The sequence below is a fragment of the Blennius ocellaris genome (assembly GCF_963422515.1).
Source record: "Blennius ocellaris genome assembly, chromosome: 2".
In the NCBI taxonomy this organism is placed as follows: domain Eukaryota; kingdom Metazoa; phylum Chordata; class Actinopteri; order Blenniiformes; family Blenniidae; genus Blennius; species Blennius ocellaris.
In genome coordinates this window covers 10,264,871-10,280,090 of record NC_137651.1, presented here as the reverse complement: position 1 = coordinate 10,280,090, position 15,220 = coordinate 10,264,871, and the positions used below count along the sequence as shown (strand labels likewise).

Here is a 15,220-nt window from a genome sequence, read left to right as displayed (position 1 = left end):
AGAAAATGTGGGATTATGTAGAGTTAAAAATGAGCTTGGCACCCCTATTTTAAGCAATTGTATCTCTTAGTAATTAGTGCAAAAGAAAATTCTTATTTATACTAAATATTTTGTTGTACAAAAGATTCATAATCTCCCATGTATTTGGTTTAGCTTCATGATTGGTCTCTAATCCTGCTGCTGTGTTGTGGTTGCCAGTGTTTGGACCGAACAGAGCGCAAAAAACTGACTTGATCTAAATTTCCCACCATTCATTAGGACGCCCTGTCTCATGTAAGCAGCTGCTTCCAACACTCACATATCTGCGAGTTGGTGTGAGTCACAGGGGAACAATCCCCACTGTGTGCCCATGACTCATTTTTCATGCCTTTTAGTTTTCTTCCATATAAACATGTCTGTCTACCTTGGTGGCATAGCGTGCATCCAGCGAGTGTTTGGCCATTAGAGTCTTGAGCGTGGCCAAAGCGAGGTGTCTCAGGTCCTGCTCATCCTGCAGCGCCAGCCCGAGCTCTCTCAGCAGGAGGCCGGTGAGGAAGTGTTTCCTGCAGAACTCTCCGGTCAAGTTGTACTCCGGCACCGACACTGAGGAGAAACGTTGTGAACAGATTCACAGTTCAAATAGGGAATAACCAAACTATTATTTAATGACACAAAAGCCAGTGTTCACTTTTTATAGCATGGATTAGATCAATTCTTTCCTGAACAGAAATGTGGTTACAGTGAACAAATAATGTGGCAGTAGGGCTGGGCGATAAAACCGTCTACAAACACAACTGTGTTCAAATTTAGCTCGATAATGATGATGAGTTTTGCGTGGTGGTTTTTGTATTATCATGTGTACAACTGCAGCTCTCATCAGCAGTGCTTCAGGGGCAGAGCTGTTGCTGACTCTAATAACTTGCTTTTAATGTGCTTTTGTCACACATTCTGGGATTATTCTCAGTTTTGTATAAAGTTTGAATTTAACACGAGTCCACATTTATTTTTTGCCTTATTCAAAGATGGAAATAGGACTAAATACATAACAAAACATGATATTCAAAGACAAAGTCAATTCTTCTGTTTTTATTGTAGATATTCTATACGGAAAAGGCTTTATTTTTTTCTTAAATAAGCAGGTGCAACCCAAATTACAAAGAAGTTGGGATGCTCTGATACAAGCTGAAAGCAAGGGTTTGAAAAACTCATAAAGCATGTTTTATTTGAGGAGATAAACAACATGTCAAATAATGTGCAAAATTCAAACAACCCAGTGAGCTGTAGTTGAATTGGAGCATGAAACCACACAGGTGATCACTGACAGTCTGCTTAACTTAGAACCACTACATACATTCTTAGCATATTAAAAAGTCATTTCCACTTGTCAAACTCAGTCAGGTTAGTCGGTCAGCTGACATAAACACTAAAAACCTTTGCGATAAACACATCACAATCATTATTTTTGCCAAATAGCCCAGCCCTATGACACACTTCAGTGAATTCCAGTCACACAGACACACACTGCAGCACGTTGGACACTGCCAAATATGAGTGGACATATTTACCATGAGTGCTTTGTGGCTCAGGGGATGCATGGTCTGACATGAACAAACAAAGTGAGAGAAGATGACAGGGGGGAGAGTGAGAGAAGATGACAGGGGGGAGAGTGTGAGAGAAAGACGGAGTGTTAATTCACAAATGAGTGTGAGATCTACTTGATGCATGACAGTTACCACATAAACTCTACCGTCGGAGACAGCGTGTGTGTGGGGGGGGCTCGTACCTGTGATGCGAGCGGAGGGTAGGGGCAAACTGAGAGGGATGTAGTGTTCATGGTTGCACACCTCTCTCAGGAATTCAAATTTCAGCTCACACAGCACCTACCAGCCACACATAAACACATTATCACACCAGAAAAACAAATGAAGTCATACAACTGTAGCAAACGAGCATTCAGTTACTGACGCAACCATTTTTCTTCCCCTTATACAGTGATATATCCAGACATTTTAGATAGATTATATTAGTTAATTCATAATAATCAATTCTTAATAATATAAAGAATCAAGTATAGATAATCAAGTATTGTAATTTTTAAGTACTTCTTTTAAGAGATTTGTTTTTCCTATTTTAAATGTAGTAATTTAAAATAAAAGAAATACTTGAAACCAGTTAGCGTATTCATCCGTAAAAGTTGAAATGAATAACAAAGTTTTCAATGATACTAGATGTGCATCTACCTTGCTGTCAGTAGCAGTGATCATATTTATGTAGTTGCTGATGAGTTTGAAAGTGAAGCCTCTGTCCATCAGAGTAAAGCAGCGCTGCAAAAACACACAGGAAGAGTCTCAAGCCACAGATCACACTCAGTTAGAGTTAATTACCGTTACACACAGATCATTTAACACAGAACAAAGAATCAATGGGAAACAGTTTTTATATGCAGACTGTTTATACAGTTTATATTGATCCTTTAAAGAAAAAAAATGCACTCAGTTTAATAGCACAGTTCAAGTTTCCTTTACATGCAGTGAAATATGACAGATTCCCCGGACACAATTTATCTCATGGTTTCATATTACAAGTTAAATTAATTATCAGATTTCTAATGATTCCATTTTACCTTCACAAAAGCAGCCACAGCTAAGTTAGCACTGCGGGTTTCTTCAGCCAGGTCTTTATTTTTCCAGAAGATGTGTTCAGACACGGTTTCCACCAGAGTCTCCACCCGGTTCAGATAAGATGAAGGGAAACGCTGAGGCCTCGGGAGCTGGAGGGACACAGCAAGTCAGCTTAGTACAGTCATACAAGAGGAGCAGAGAAAGGTCAGGAGAGGGGGCCTGCATACCGCTGCTCTGGAGACTGGATCAATAACACAAACTTCATTTTGAGTTTATAGAACTATTTGTATCTTTAACCACTGGAATGGCCTTTCTATGTGGAGTTTTCATGTTCTCTCTGTGAGGTTTACTTTGGGTCAAAGGTTAATAAAGCTATAGACATAGAAGCTGGACGGATAGATGGGATTGGATGAGCAAAAAGCAAAAGCGTCTTACCTTCACCTTGTCAGAGTCGACCAAATGTTGTGCCATAGACTTGACAATGAGTTCAAAGAAAAACCAGGAGAACTGAAACCAAGAGGGGTCAGATTAAGGACAGTGTTACAACCTTGAATTAGTAAATAACAGATCTGTGAGGCAAAAACAGTTTGAAGCACTAGAAAAAAAAGAAAAAAAAAGGCCATGTTGGAATAAATACAGAATAGGGTGGGGATGAAGATCAAGACAAACCTTCAGGACATTCCTGACCGCTGCTTGCTCGTTACTCTTCAGGTCAAAGGTCATCCCCTTGGCAAGCTCTTCATGAACCGTCCTGAAGCCGTGAGCCTCTGACTTAAACACGTACTACAGAGACAAGGAAGCAGTGGAAATCAACAAGCTTTTCCTATTCGTAATTTTCAGTGATTTGTTTAGGTACTGGACTGACCCTCACTGGGCAAACAACTAAGAGCAATTAATTATAAGAAACAGAAAAAAAAACCTCCACCCTAATAATTAATTGATTGTGAAAGCCATTTTTCAAGCAAAGTATCAAAACAATAGAGCCATTTATTTTTATTCAGTTTGTAGAAAGAAAACGACATTGAGACAAGCCAGTTACACAATTTCCACAGTTACCAGTACATAAAATTTGCATTAAAATGTTTTCCTGTGAAATGTAGTAGAATGAAACTGGAAGAAGCTGGACACCGATAGCAGTGAACATCAGCCAATCAGTTGCTATGGCAACCCTGTTTCCATCAGCCCTGCTGCTCCTCTTTGCTCCTCCCATCTCTCCTCTCAGCCTCTCCCTCCTCAAACCCTGCGGTTTCCTTTGGCCGTAGCCAACATGAAACAGGTCTTGTGGTTTCTCCTGCTCTCTTCTCTAATCCTCTCACTGATTTCTACCCCTAAACAAACATGCCTTGTGTTTCGGATCGAGCAGGCCGAATGTCCCAGTTTGCCTCCAACTCAATTGCTCTTTCTTCTTCGTCTCTCCCTCTCTGTGAGTGTGTTTGCACAGCGTTCTGGGCACGTGGCCCTAGCCACACTCCGGCTGGCCCAAACACACACAAACATATAAAGCCCTCCTTTTGGGTTTTTTTCACTCGACAAATCAAATTTGCCAGTGCAGATTCCTCTCTTTTGTGGAAAACAACAGCCTCCCAAATTACATCATCCCTGTGAGCACACAATGCTACCACAGACCCACAATTAAGCATACTCTACTCTGTGTATGACTGCACAACACTTAGCCTCTACTTTACCTTAATATAGGAGTGCAGGTAGTGATCCAAGTTTTCTTCATGGCACTTTGCAACAATGTGAACCAGCACTCTGAAAACACATACACACACGCACACAGAGATAACAAGAATTTAGCTGATGACAGCATGTAAGTCAGAAAATTAATCAGTATTGACATCTTTATTATTTAAATCACTCTGTTTTTATCAAGCAAACATTAAAATGCGTGACATAAAGTAACGGGCAATAAAAACTGTATTGCGATTTTACAAAAGCACAATGACTTGTGTTTGCATATCTCAAATTGTGAATGCATGTGTGTGCATTTGTGTGTTTGTGATGAGATTTGCTAGTCTGTACTTGGATGAGTACTTCCCATAAAGGACCTGTAAGTTCCTGTCTTCACCTCCACCAGATTTGTCTCTCCCACGCAGGGAGGTCTGCAGGACCTTTACAAGGGGATTTCATTGCTCTCTTTTCCTCGACAGAAAACTGGGTTCCATTTGAGCATAATGTGAACTAATTTTGGCTAGTTTGGTCATTTTGGTCAGCACTGTGTTTCCTCAACTAAAGCCTTCATAATGCCAAGCCACATTGTGATGAGTGATTTCAAAAACTGCATTAGACCTGGCTTCACACAAAGGAGAGCATGCCTGAGGACAAAATTAACCCATGTTACAGATAAAATAAAAATCCAACAGACTGAGAGGCAGACTTTATATTGACACGAGAACAAGGACAGTTTCAGGTCCTTGTAGGAACACACACGTCTCAGTATACACACAGCATACACATACAAATCCCATTGTGCATTAATCTAAGTGCACACTGACACGCAAATAATACTATGTACATATTAATATCAATCTATATAGACAAATAGAGAATCCCACACACATCTCCCCACGTGTCCCTCTGCTCCCATAACAGCATCATAAAACTGTATTTTTAAACATTGGATACTTGCACTGTGTATTTTACCACATCCACTACTTGTGGTAGTGCTCCTGCCTACCTGGTGGTGGCAGTAGTGACTTCATCATTGTCATTCTGAGTCAGAACCTTGAACAGCTGGTTGAAAAGCACTGGCAGAAACCTGACTATCACTGGGATTCTCTCCATGCTGAGGAGACCCTGGAGAGGGGGGAGGAGGAAGTGGGGGAGGAGGAGAAGACCGAGTGAGAAGGGCGAAAATGAAAACTACAAAGAGACTGAAAGGATTCTGACGCGACGTCCCACTCATTAGACGACACCCTGCTGGGTTTCTTTTTCTTTCCTTTTGAAAAAATAAATGTGTGTCAATCAACAGCTTTTCTCTAACCTTCAGACAGTTGAGGAAGTTGGAGGTAGGAGGCTGAGAGAGGTCCAGCTCTCTCTTCTGGCACTGCTGGAAGAATCGGTTCAGGTGGGGGTCCTGCCACAAACACAAGCACTCATGAAAATCAACAGCCAAACTCTGCATTACCACTTACTGGATTTTGTTTTTTGTTCGGTTACAGCTGAAATTTGAACTTCAATAACTCATAGGTAAGTTATTAACTGGCTCCAACAACGAAACAGCTTCAAAATCAGGAAATGACTAATAGCTTCATATTTTTAGCACATAATCATGCTATTAAGATAAATTGTATTCATGTTATAACATGCAATATACAAAAATACAATAAAATCAGCTAGATGTTCCTGAAACCTTTTTTAATATTTTCAAATAATATAAATATAAAATGATCAAGTAACATTTGAAGCATGAAGAAAGAAGTGATTTCATCTTCGGAGATCTGGATCATTTCTTCGCCAGTCTGAAATATGAGCTCTCTTAGTGCCTTCTTCATATTTTAATTAAAAACATAAAACCTATGATGAATTAAATTGTAGAAATAAGTGTTTCAATAAAAGTTAGTGGGTTCTACACCCAACTTATTTCTTCTTGAAAAGAAAAAAACACTGTTGGGAAAAGGCATCCATCTTCTGACTGCCATAAACCTAAAGCACTGAGTTTAATACGACTCACATTGTTCATCGTCATCTCAGACTACAGATCGAGTGGAATGTCAAAAAACTATCAGAGCATTAAAAAGTGAAGAATGCTGAACCTCTTTTACCTGAGTGTAGACTGTGGACACCACATTGGTGGAAACTTTGAAGATAGCTTTTCCTCCATCAACCCATTTCACATCTGCACCATTCTGGGAAAAACAAAAGAAAAGCTTCATTATGGATCAGATTTTGTAACGCTCTACAAGTCATATATACTATTGTACATTTGTTTGTTTTTTTCCCCCTCCATTTTCTTCTCCCCTCTCACCTTGGTGTTGCCGGCTTCCTTAATGGCAAGGTACCCCGGCGGCAGGTTACAGGAAACAGGGATGTTGAACTCGTGAGATGACACGCGACCTTCTTTGAGTAGAGGCAGCCAAGAATACCCGACTGAAACAACAAAGGACAAATACTATAAAATAGTGAAAAACTCCAGCGCAACATACAGCAGCCTTGCTCAGGAACTATCACTCCCATACCGGGCGTCTCCAGGGCTTCTTTCCTCTTAGCGTTGGTCTTGGCATTGATGTCACAGGTGACGTGGTAGAAGGAGAACAGAAGATGGTGCTTTTCGTGGAGTTGGGTGGGAAGCTCGATTTTCACCTGAGGACACAATTGCATTTTATAGGTGAAACTGTATACACTTTGTATGGGAGCTGGTGGGAAGAGGCCTGACAAGGAGAGGCACTGCAAGGTTAAAGACTTCATCTCTTTGTGCTCCACTTAATGTGACTCCACTAAGTAGCAGTGTTGGTATGACTGTGGTCATGTTGATTTGTTTCACTGATAAGAAAGTGACACCACTGTAAACTTAAGATTTGTGCTTCAGTTTATTAAATCAGATTTATGTTCATGGGATGTGGTTTGGATTAGAGGCAAACTGCATACAGTATTAAACTGTAATATAGTCACATGAGACTTGGGGTAGCTGGGGTAACACCAAACATGTGGCCACATTTAAGTTCAATGTAACAGGAGTGCAGAGCTTGCCACAGTAAATCCGCAAAGCACAAAATATACCTCGACTCTGCCCCAAATTGTGAGGGAGCAGATAAATGCATTACATTGATTTCGACATTGTCCACAGCTTGAACTGGCCTTTTAGTTTTTATCTGTTTTCAATATAGCTGGGTAATGTAATATACCTATATTATTGGCTTTATTGGGAGCGTGAGCAGCTTCTATGCAAGTACTGCTTCACTAATATGACTGTATTTGCAACAAACACAGCGTGGCAAATAATAATACGATAGTCAAGGACTTTTTTTCATCGTAGTAAAAATTTGTGCACTTTCTTAACCTTTACTTGCCGATTTGGATAATTTCCCAGAATTATGGATGTACACAGTGCATGTTGTTTAGGTAAACCCTTTCGATTTTGTAACTTGTTTGTCAAACAACAAGCAGCACTTGTGTTTGAGTTGCACTAAGCCATAAACAGAATGATTTTCTTCACTGTGCTTTCACTATAGAAAATGTATTTTCTAAAAGATGCTTCCCACTAAAATCTTGTCAAGACAAAATTGTTCCATTTCCGGGCTTAAATTGTTTCCACGTGGTTCACAAGGCCCTTCCTGTTTCTCCATTCACCTCATCGTAGAAATCAGGGTTCTGGGAGTGATGAAGGACTGTGGAACAAGCTGCGGTGGTGAAGACTGGCCCTCCTGGCTTGCCATGGATGCACTGTGAAAAACAGCAGTTTCACATCACACCGAGAGCTCGAGTGGTGAAAGACTGAGTTGTACAAAGGCCAATAAATGTCTCATCAGCATGTTTTGGAAGAGCCTTCTACCTTGAGGGGTTTGGCAACTTCGTCATCTGAGCTGCGAAACTCAACATACACTGCAAGGTTACGAGCCTGCAACAAGAAGACCATCGTGATATAAATGAGTGATACACGCAGTATGTTAAACACAGAGGGAAAGTCAAAAGTTTTAAAAGATATCTTAGCTTTTTGTAAAAAACATATTTTAGGATGCCAAAGGTTTTGTGTCCTACCTTGGCGAAGCTCTTCTGACTGTCATATTTGAGGTGTTTGGGGTAGACATAAATGTGGTTTCTGTAGACACGGTGTGGCTGGATGAATTTTGTGGTGTCCTGGACAAACTCCTCCACCTCCACGGTAGGCTGGTGTTTGCTCTGATCTTCAAACGGCTTCACCGGCACGTAAGAGGACGTCACACAGTCTGGGAAAAAAAAAAAAAGAGTGTTGGACAAATGTCAGGGTGAAGGAGAGAAGGAGACACACGGCAAATGTGAACGGACAACTCGTCCACAAAACTGCAACCCTGGACAACTCGTCCATACGGACATCTCATCCACGACAAATGTTTTCAGCATTATTGATTGGAAGGATTGGATTTCAAAGTATATTTGACACAAAAACATGCAAGTGTATTAAGGTCGACAATATTGTATATTTTTAGAGTCTTTGATATTGTAAACAGAGGATTTGTTGGTGCATAATAATCAGCTTGATTTATGAGTCTAACGGCCTTCTTCTGAAGTAACAAATGGGATGTTTGATTTATAATTATTTCCCCATATTTCCACACCACAACTCAGATATGGAAGAATGAATTGGGTAAATTTTGATCCAATACTGATCTGATTTTACACATTATACTAATATTTCTTTGCTAATTTTAAATTCAGGATATTTATATGTGGCTTCCAACTGAGCTTTTCATTAAAAGTAATTCCTAAAAATGCATTTACATGCACTTAAGAGAATGGTAAACAAAGAGAAACAAAGCCATATAATACTAAACTAAACTGAACTAGATATATGAAAAATATATAAAATATTAATTAGAAATAACAATATGTAAAAGCACATTTTACAGGATTTATTTTCTCAAAACAATTCTGAAATCTCCCCCATGGACAAGTTGGGTGCTGTACATGGACGAGCTGTCCAGGGTTGCAGTTTTGTGGACGAGTTGTCCTCCAATCCTGACATACTTGGGTGCTCCAACGGAACGTGGTCCACTGCAACGTCTAGCGCCCCAGGAACGGTCTGCAGCTTGCTGGTCTTCTCAGCCCTACAAAGATTAAAAAAAAAACAACAACCACAAAACAAACACTTCATTTAATAAATTCTAAATGAACAAGATGTTTTAAACACAAGATGCTTGTACTAAAAGCACACCTTATGATTTAGATTGCGAAGTTAACACGAGCAACGGTGAGATCACAACTTGCGCGCTCATGAAAAGAATTAACACTTGCATTTTGCAGTTAATCAATTACAAGTGATAGTGTGATTGACAACACATGCTAATGAGCCTAAATAAGGGTTTTACATGCGCTACTGCTAGAGTTTGGCAGAGAGAGAGAGAGAGAGAGAGAGAGAGCTGCATGGGAGCAAAATTACAATTAATAACACAGAAATGGACAGGTTGGTAGAAGATGTTAAAAAAAAAGCAATAAAGGAGATGGTTTATCACACAAGTTTACAATGTGGGAAAAACAACATGAATAACACAAGAAAATAAGGTGGCGAGAGCACAGAAAGAAACATCTGATAAAATTTAAAGTGGTTTTGCACAAAAGAGGAAATGCATCGGAGTACAACAATAGCAGAAGCATCTCTGCTTTAGGCTGAACTGATTTGATTTCAAATGTGCCGAATATCATGCAATCATAAACAACAAAACTGCTTTTCCGTGGTTTCACATTGCATCTGTTTCACTAATATGTTAGAATAAACTTCTACCAGTATGTTGGCCATACCGGTAGACACAATTTATGAAAGCCAACATGCCCAATGATTAACGCTTATCTTTTTTCTATCAGGTAAAATCCTTAATGCGCTCAGGTGTGTGGAAGCTGAATACCATTTTTACCCATGTAAACAAACCTTTAGTAAATCAAGCTGATAAAGTTCTTTGTCTTGTGCCAAATCATGTTACATTTTGTTTTATCCTAAATCTCATTTATTAATAAACTTTTTTTAATTAAAATAATTAATTCATAAAAGCAATTCTTTGTTTCTTTTTTAAATGTGTCCAGTTGAGAAAAACTGTGCTTTTATGTGATGTGAATTCTGTTAGCCTCTGTAAATTTTGCATAGATGTGTCATCACATGTTGAAAGAAAGTTTCTCCAGCCTATTTATACTGTGTCGTTGAGTCTACAGGTCATCTCACCTCCGGTACTCGGACACCAGTTTGATCAGGTCATCTGTGGAAATCTTGTTGCTCTCTTGTTTGAAAAGCGGCGAGAAACGTGACTCCCGGTCCAGCGCTCCTTGGTTGTCTTTAAACACCGGCCTACGGACATCACAGACAGTTTTGTGTTCAGACATTATCCTGTGAGGACAACACAGCAGAGGCATTTTCAAATAGCAAATGCAGAGCCTTCAAACACTGACCTGACAGACCAGGCAAAAGGCATCCGGTACTTTCCCAATTTACTGCAGAACTGTTTGTTGGACTTCAAAATCTTCTGAACAGTCTGTTTGAGGCACAAGCAGAAAGACAGGGAAGCATTAACAAGAGGCCACATTCCTTCGATGGGATGTGATCAGCCCAAAATCTGGTGGCCGTAGGCAGGCAGACGAGGTAAATTAGAGGGTAGTTTAATACAGCGACTCTGGCACCAGGTTGAATGTCTGCTGATTCACTTTGCCTTTAAACATGAACAACATGGAGCGATTCCAGTGGGGGAAAGGCAGGAAACATCTTGGATAGTACCGTGGAAAAACCAACATTTTCCTAAACTTTCCAACCTGACTAGCATTCAGTGAAGAAGTTAAACTCTGGCCTAACTGGAGAACCTTTCAACCGTTTCACTTGATTAAGCTATTTGACATAAACAGTTAAACAGCATTTCTTCATGAGAATTAATTTTTTTTCTTTCAGCAAAATAAGACACTGTACAAGGTTTTAACCGATGTTGTTTGTGTGATTATGATAAACTATGTGAATACTGACACAAACCGGCAGTTCTGGAAGTAAAAATGACAAGAAGTGGCCGGAAATGAAATCTGACCTTGCTGGAGTCGGTATTCTTTATATAAGGTTCAGTTCCACAAGCGATATTCCCCATCAACACCTTTTCCACTCTCGCCACCATCACTATGTCTGTATGGGGGTTGGTCACTGAGAAGATAGCCTGAATGGGTAATAACAAAGAGGCATATTTCAACCGTTCTGCATGTTAATGACACGATTAAAAAAATCTGAGGGAACAGAGGAAAAGTTCTCTCATTATTTCCTAAAAAAAAAAACAGAATGTAGGAGTTACATCCTTGTACCTGTTTGGGAAAGCAAAGCCAGTGCTCCAGGTCCAGGCTGAGGTAACAGTCACCAGGCTTCTTCTCAGCAGGGGAGCACAAACCATTTTCCTGACCTCCGACCCCGGTACGAGGATCTGCTGTGCCATTGCTGCAGCCTCCAAGCATGAGACGCACCGCCTCGTGGTTCAGGTCTACGTGGAAGTCTGCAGACACTTTTCTTCCTTCTCGTACATCCAGCAGAGCCAGCGACACAAAGAATGGTTCAATCTGAAGGAGCAGATCAAGCAGACAGGAGCCATTATACCGACTTTCATTTAATGCTTCCTGTAATGCCCTCACACAGGATAAAACCTATGAACTGCAGGAATTCAAAAGACAGTGTGACACCACATATACATTACTAATTTGTTTACCGTATAATGGTTTATCTGTACCAGGAATCTACAAGCACTAAACCTCTCATTATACAACCAAGCAGTTATAATTTTGGAGATAATGCCTATAGGATCACAGATTTTGGCCAGGTTTTCATTAATCTTTTAAAAGCTCCAACTCATCTTTAAATGCCGACATAATCGAGCTCCTTGTGCGTTCAGTGACCTAATAGTTCTCATTTGAGCGCCAACACTTTTTTTTTATCTTGTGCAAAACCTCATTTAGACAAACATCTTTTTCTGTGTGTGAAGTTCACTCTGCCTGTAGAGCTCAAACTAGATTCAGATCATGTTCAATTCAAAATCAAGAAGAATACAGTCATGGGCAGTGCTTGTACTCTTATTTGTGTAGAAAAGAGAGGCAGTACAGATGAGCTCAAACTATTACATGGGTGGCATTGATTAATGGTGTAAAGTTTGACCCACAGAAAATAAACATTAAAGCTCATTTAAGCAAGTAACAATGTTTTTGTACTTCAGTACATTTTAAAACCAGACTCATTACTTGTTCAACATCTGTGGAGGACATTACAGAGTCACACAGAAAGGACCAACGGAGCTCAAGGTAGCAAAGATAAAAACAAAGGTGCAACAGTGGACAAATCAAAGTCATGAAGTTCCATCAATTATTATTGATGGAACTTCATGACTTCGTGTCAATACTTCCTGTTTCTGATTTAAAAAATAAAGTTATAAGAGTTATTTGTGTTTGTTTTGATTTTTTTTCTTAAAACAATGAAATAAGTTGAATCGTGATCAGTGTCATTGCTAATGTTATAATGTATGTGCTTATGAAATCCCACCTTCTAAAACACACCAACGAAAAAAGTGTATGTGGGTTAAAATTGAAAAAATAAAAAATAAAATAAATATATATATATATTACATATGTATGTATGTATGTATGTAAAAAAGTAAAGATGTTTAATCGTTTCTTTTACTTAAGCCTTTTCATGCAAGTATCTATGAAATTATGATTTTCTGTTTTTTCGTATTAAAGTTTCGGGGAAAACAAACATTTCTTTGTCACAGTTCAGCACTCAAGCATTCACAGGTTGTCCAATTATCACCAGCATTGAGTCACAACACGTTTACAAAATGACTCATTTTAACCTGGTTGAACACCAGAGAGAGGTGACATATGGGAAAGGCTGAAACACTTCTTCAACTCACATTGGTGACGGGTCCGGTTTCACTCTCGTTGACGCAGCCCTGCAGCATCAGGTTCAGTGATCGGCAAGTAATCATAAACCTTCTGCCTAACTTCTCCTCAAACGGCCGCACGGATGAGCTTTCGCTCGATGAATGTTCAGTTCGAGGGCTCCTCAGAACCTGCGGTCAGTCAAAAACAGTTAATTCAGAGGCTTTTTTTAAAACTTTATATTGTGGTGAAAAACAAGATGTGGTTAAAAGTGCATTCGTCAAACGTAAAGCCATGAAGTACAGCACTGCGATTCTAACATGTATATTGTGTACTGGGAGGCGTGTGGCTGAACCCTCCATGCTTACAGGGGTGTCAGGATCCAGAGAGAACAGATTCAACCGCTCTTCTCTTCTGGAAGTACGAATCCCTTCATCCGTCTCCGAGATATACTGTGACAGAGCAGATGGCAGGAGAAAAGAGAGAAATAGGAGGAACAATTCAACGCATAAAATAAATAGCTTAATGTCACTAACGATGCCAATAAAAACTGCTGTGATGCTGAAATGTGGCTTTGACAGTGACTACTGGCATGTGGGGTTGTGTTACGTTGGTTTCATGACAATATGTTTGGATGTTTCTCCCGTGCTTTTTTAAAGGGCCTCTGGAGTTTAGTTGTGAAAACACATTATTACATTTACAATAAATATTTCTAATAAAAAACAAAAAAACAAAAACTAATCTGTGTACCTGTAGACCCTGAAAAAAATCTCCCAAAAAACAAATGCCCAAACTATGCTATTATGGAAAATTTAGTGAGAATCTGTGATCCCAGTTCATTTAACTTCCTATCACCAGACACTTTAGAAAGGTAGTACTGAGAATGAAATTTCAAATGCAGGTACAGCTCATTAAATTGTTAATGAATTCACTGTAAAACAAAAACTTGTGTGGAACAAGCGCAAACAAGTTTTCTTGGTCCAGAACAATGATTTTGAGTGTGTTTATTGCACTGTGGAGGATAAGTTGTAAAATGAATAATGAACATTCCCACCCTCGACACAAACTTCTTCAGCCCCTCCCCTCTGGCAAAAGGCTCTCGTCCATCAGGACCAATACCTCATGCCACCAGAACAGGCTTTTTTCCCTTTTAACACCCCCACCACCCACCAACCCGTAATGGATTTATCTGATTTGTGCACATAATATATGTACGACCTCTAAGTGTTTCTAATTCTGATTTTGCTTTAAGTTTGATGAGGTCTAAAGTGTAGGAAGCGTAGATGTTGAAGAGCGCTGGGCTGAATACAAAGCCATTTTTATATGTTCACCTGAGGGTTGAAAGATCTTAAAGATCCTAATTGTTTTAGTTAAGATTGATCTTTGTAAATATGCAGTTTTGTGTGCGTGTGTGTGTGTGTGTGGGGGGGGGTGTGGGTGTGTGTGTGTAGGTCTGCCTTAAAGCAGTTACAAATTCCACCAGTGCCATGTCATAAATATTTTTAAAATATAATGTCGTCTATCATAATAATCAGAAGCATTGTGTTGTGTCTTGTTGTAAACTCATGGAATCATGAAGTCATCATTGAGGGTGACCTGTTGAGCGTTGATCATGGGAACTTGTTTGCCACATGAGAGACTTCATCATGAAAATATTGTTTCATGCCAATAACAGTGTGAATTTGTCTTTTAAAGTTACTGATATAGCTCATTCCACTATATATAAATAGGAAAAGTATGCTGTGACAAATTAGTTGAGCTGTCAGTGTGAGTCTGATTCACTCAATGCATTTAATTAAACCAGGTGGTTGAAAGCCAAATGTTGGTCTGTTTGAGCTTCAAGTCTGATATTTTAAACTGCATGTTTATTGATTAGTTGCTTCTTTATTTGTACAATATCGACAGCTGTTGGTGTAGCTGACCTTTGCTAGCTCTGGATTGATGCCATTCTCTGTAGTTTCTTCATTTTCCTGCAAACAGCCGTCACTCAGCGACAGGTCAAACACATCTGTGGAGAGAAGCAACACAATCGCCGGTCACGAGTGAGTGGCTTCCATGTACGAGTGACATTTGCTATCACTGAGAGCATGGGAAAGTTTATC

At 39.6% G+C, this 15,220-nt stretch overlaps 1 protein-coding gene across 5 annotated transcripts in view; it reads right to left on the bottom strand.

Moving 5' to 3' along the window:
- The window catches only part of dock10 (dedicator of cytokinesis 10), a gene marked incomplete at its 5' end in the record, with an annotated part of 71,489 nt that overhangs the window by 17,475 nt on the left and 38,794 nt on the right, over positions 1-15,220 (bottom strand). For all 5 annotated transcript variants that reach the window (XM_080510210.1, XM_080510208.1, XM_080510211.1 and 2 more), the window contains 24 exons: positions 404-582; positions 1,545-1,577; positions 1,763-1,859; positions 2,220-2,303; positions 2,603-2,749; positions 3,036-3,107; positions 3,270-3,383; positions 4,286-4,355; positions 5,281-5,399; positions 5,587-5,679; positions 6,368-6,451; positions 6,571-6,692; positions 6,782-6,905; positions 7,893-7,985; positions 8,095-8,160; positions 8,301-8,488; positions 9,267-9,346; positions 10,453-10,575; positions 10,677-10,759; positions 11,297-11,419; positions 11,562-11,810; positions 13,151-13,309; positions 13,487-13,570; positions 15,041-15,126. In XM_080510210.1, coding sequence (XP_080366336.1) covers positions 404-582; positions 1,545-1,577; positions 1,763-1,859; positions 2,220-2,303; positions 2,603-2,749; positions 3,036-3,107; positions 3,270-3,383; positions 4,286-4,355; positions 5,281-5,399; positions 5,587-5,679; positions 6,368-6,451; positions 6,571-6,692; positions 6,782-6,905; positions 7,893-7,985; positions 8,095-8,160; positions 8,301-8,488; positions 9,267-9,346; positions 10,453-10,575; positions 10,677-10,759; positions 11,297-11,419; positions 11,562-11,810; positions 13,151-13,309; positions 13,487-13,570; positions 15,041-15,126 — 2,672 coding nt within the window. The remainder of the gene's footprint in view (positions 1-403; positions 583-1,544; positions 1,578-1,762; positions 1,860-2,219; positions 2,304-2,602; positions 2,750-3,035; positions 3,108-3,269; positions 3,384-4,285; positions 4,356-5,280; positions 5,400-5,586; positions 5,680-6,367; positions 6,452-6,570; positions 6,693-6,781; positions 6,906-7,892; positions 7,986-8,094; positions 8,161-8,300; positions 8,489-9,266; positions 9,347-10,452; positions 10,576-10,676; positions 10,760-11,296; positions 11,420-11,561; positions 11,811-13,150; positions 13,310-13,486; positions 13,571-15,040; positions 15,127-15,220) is intronic.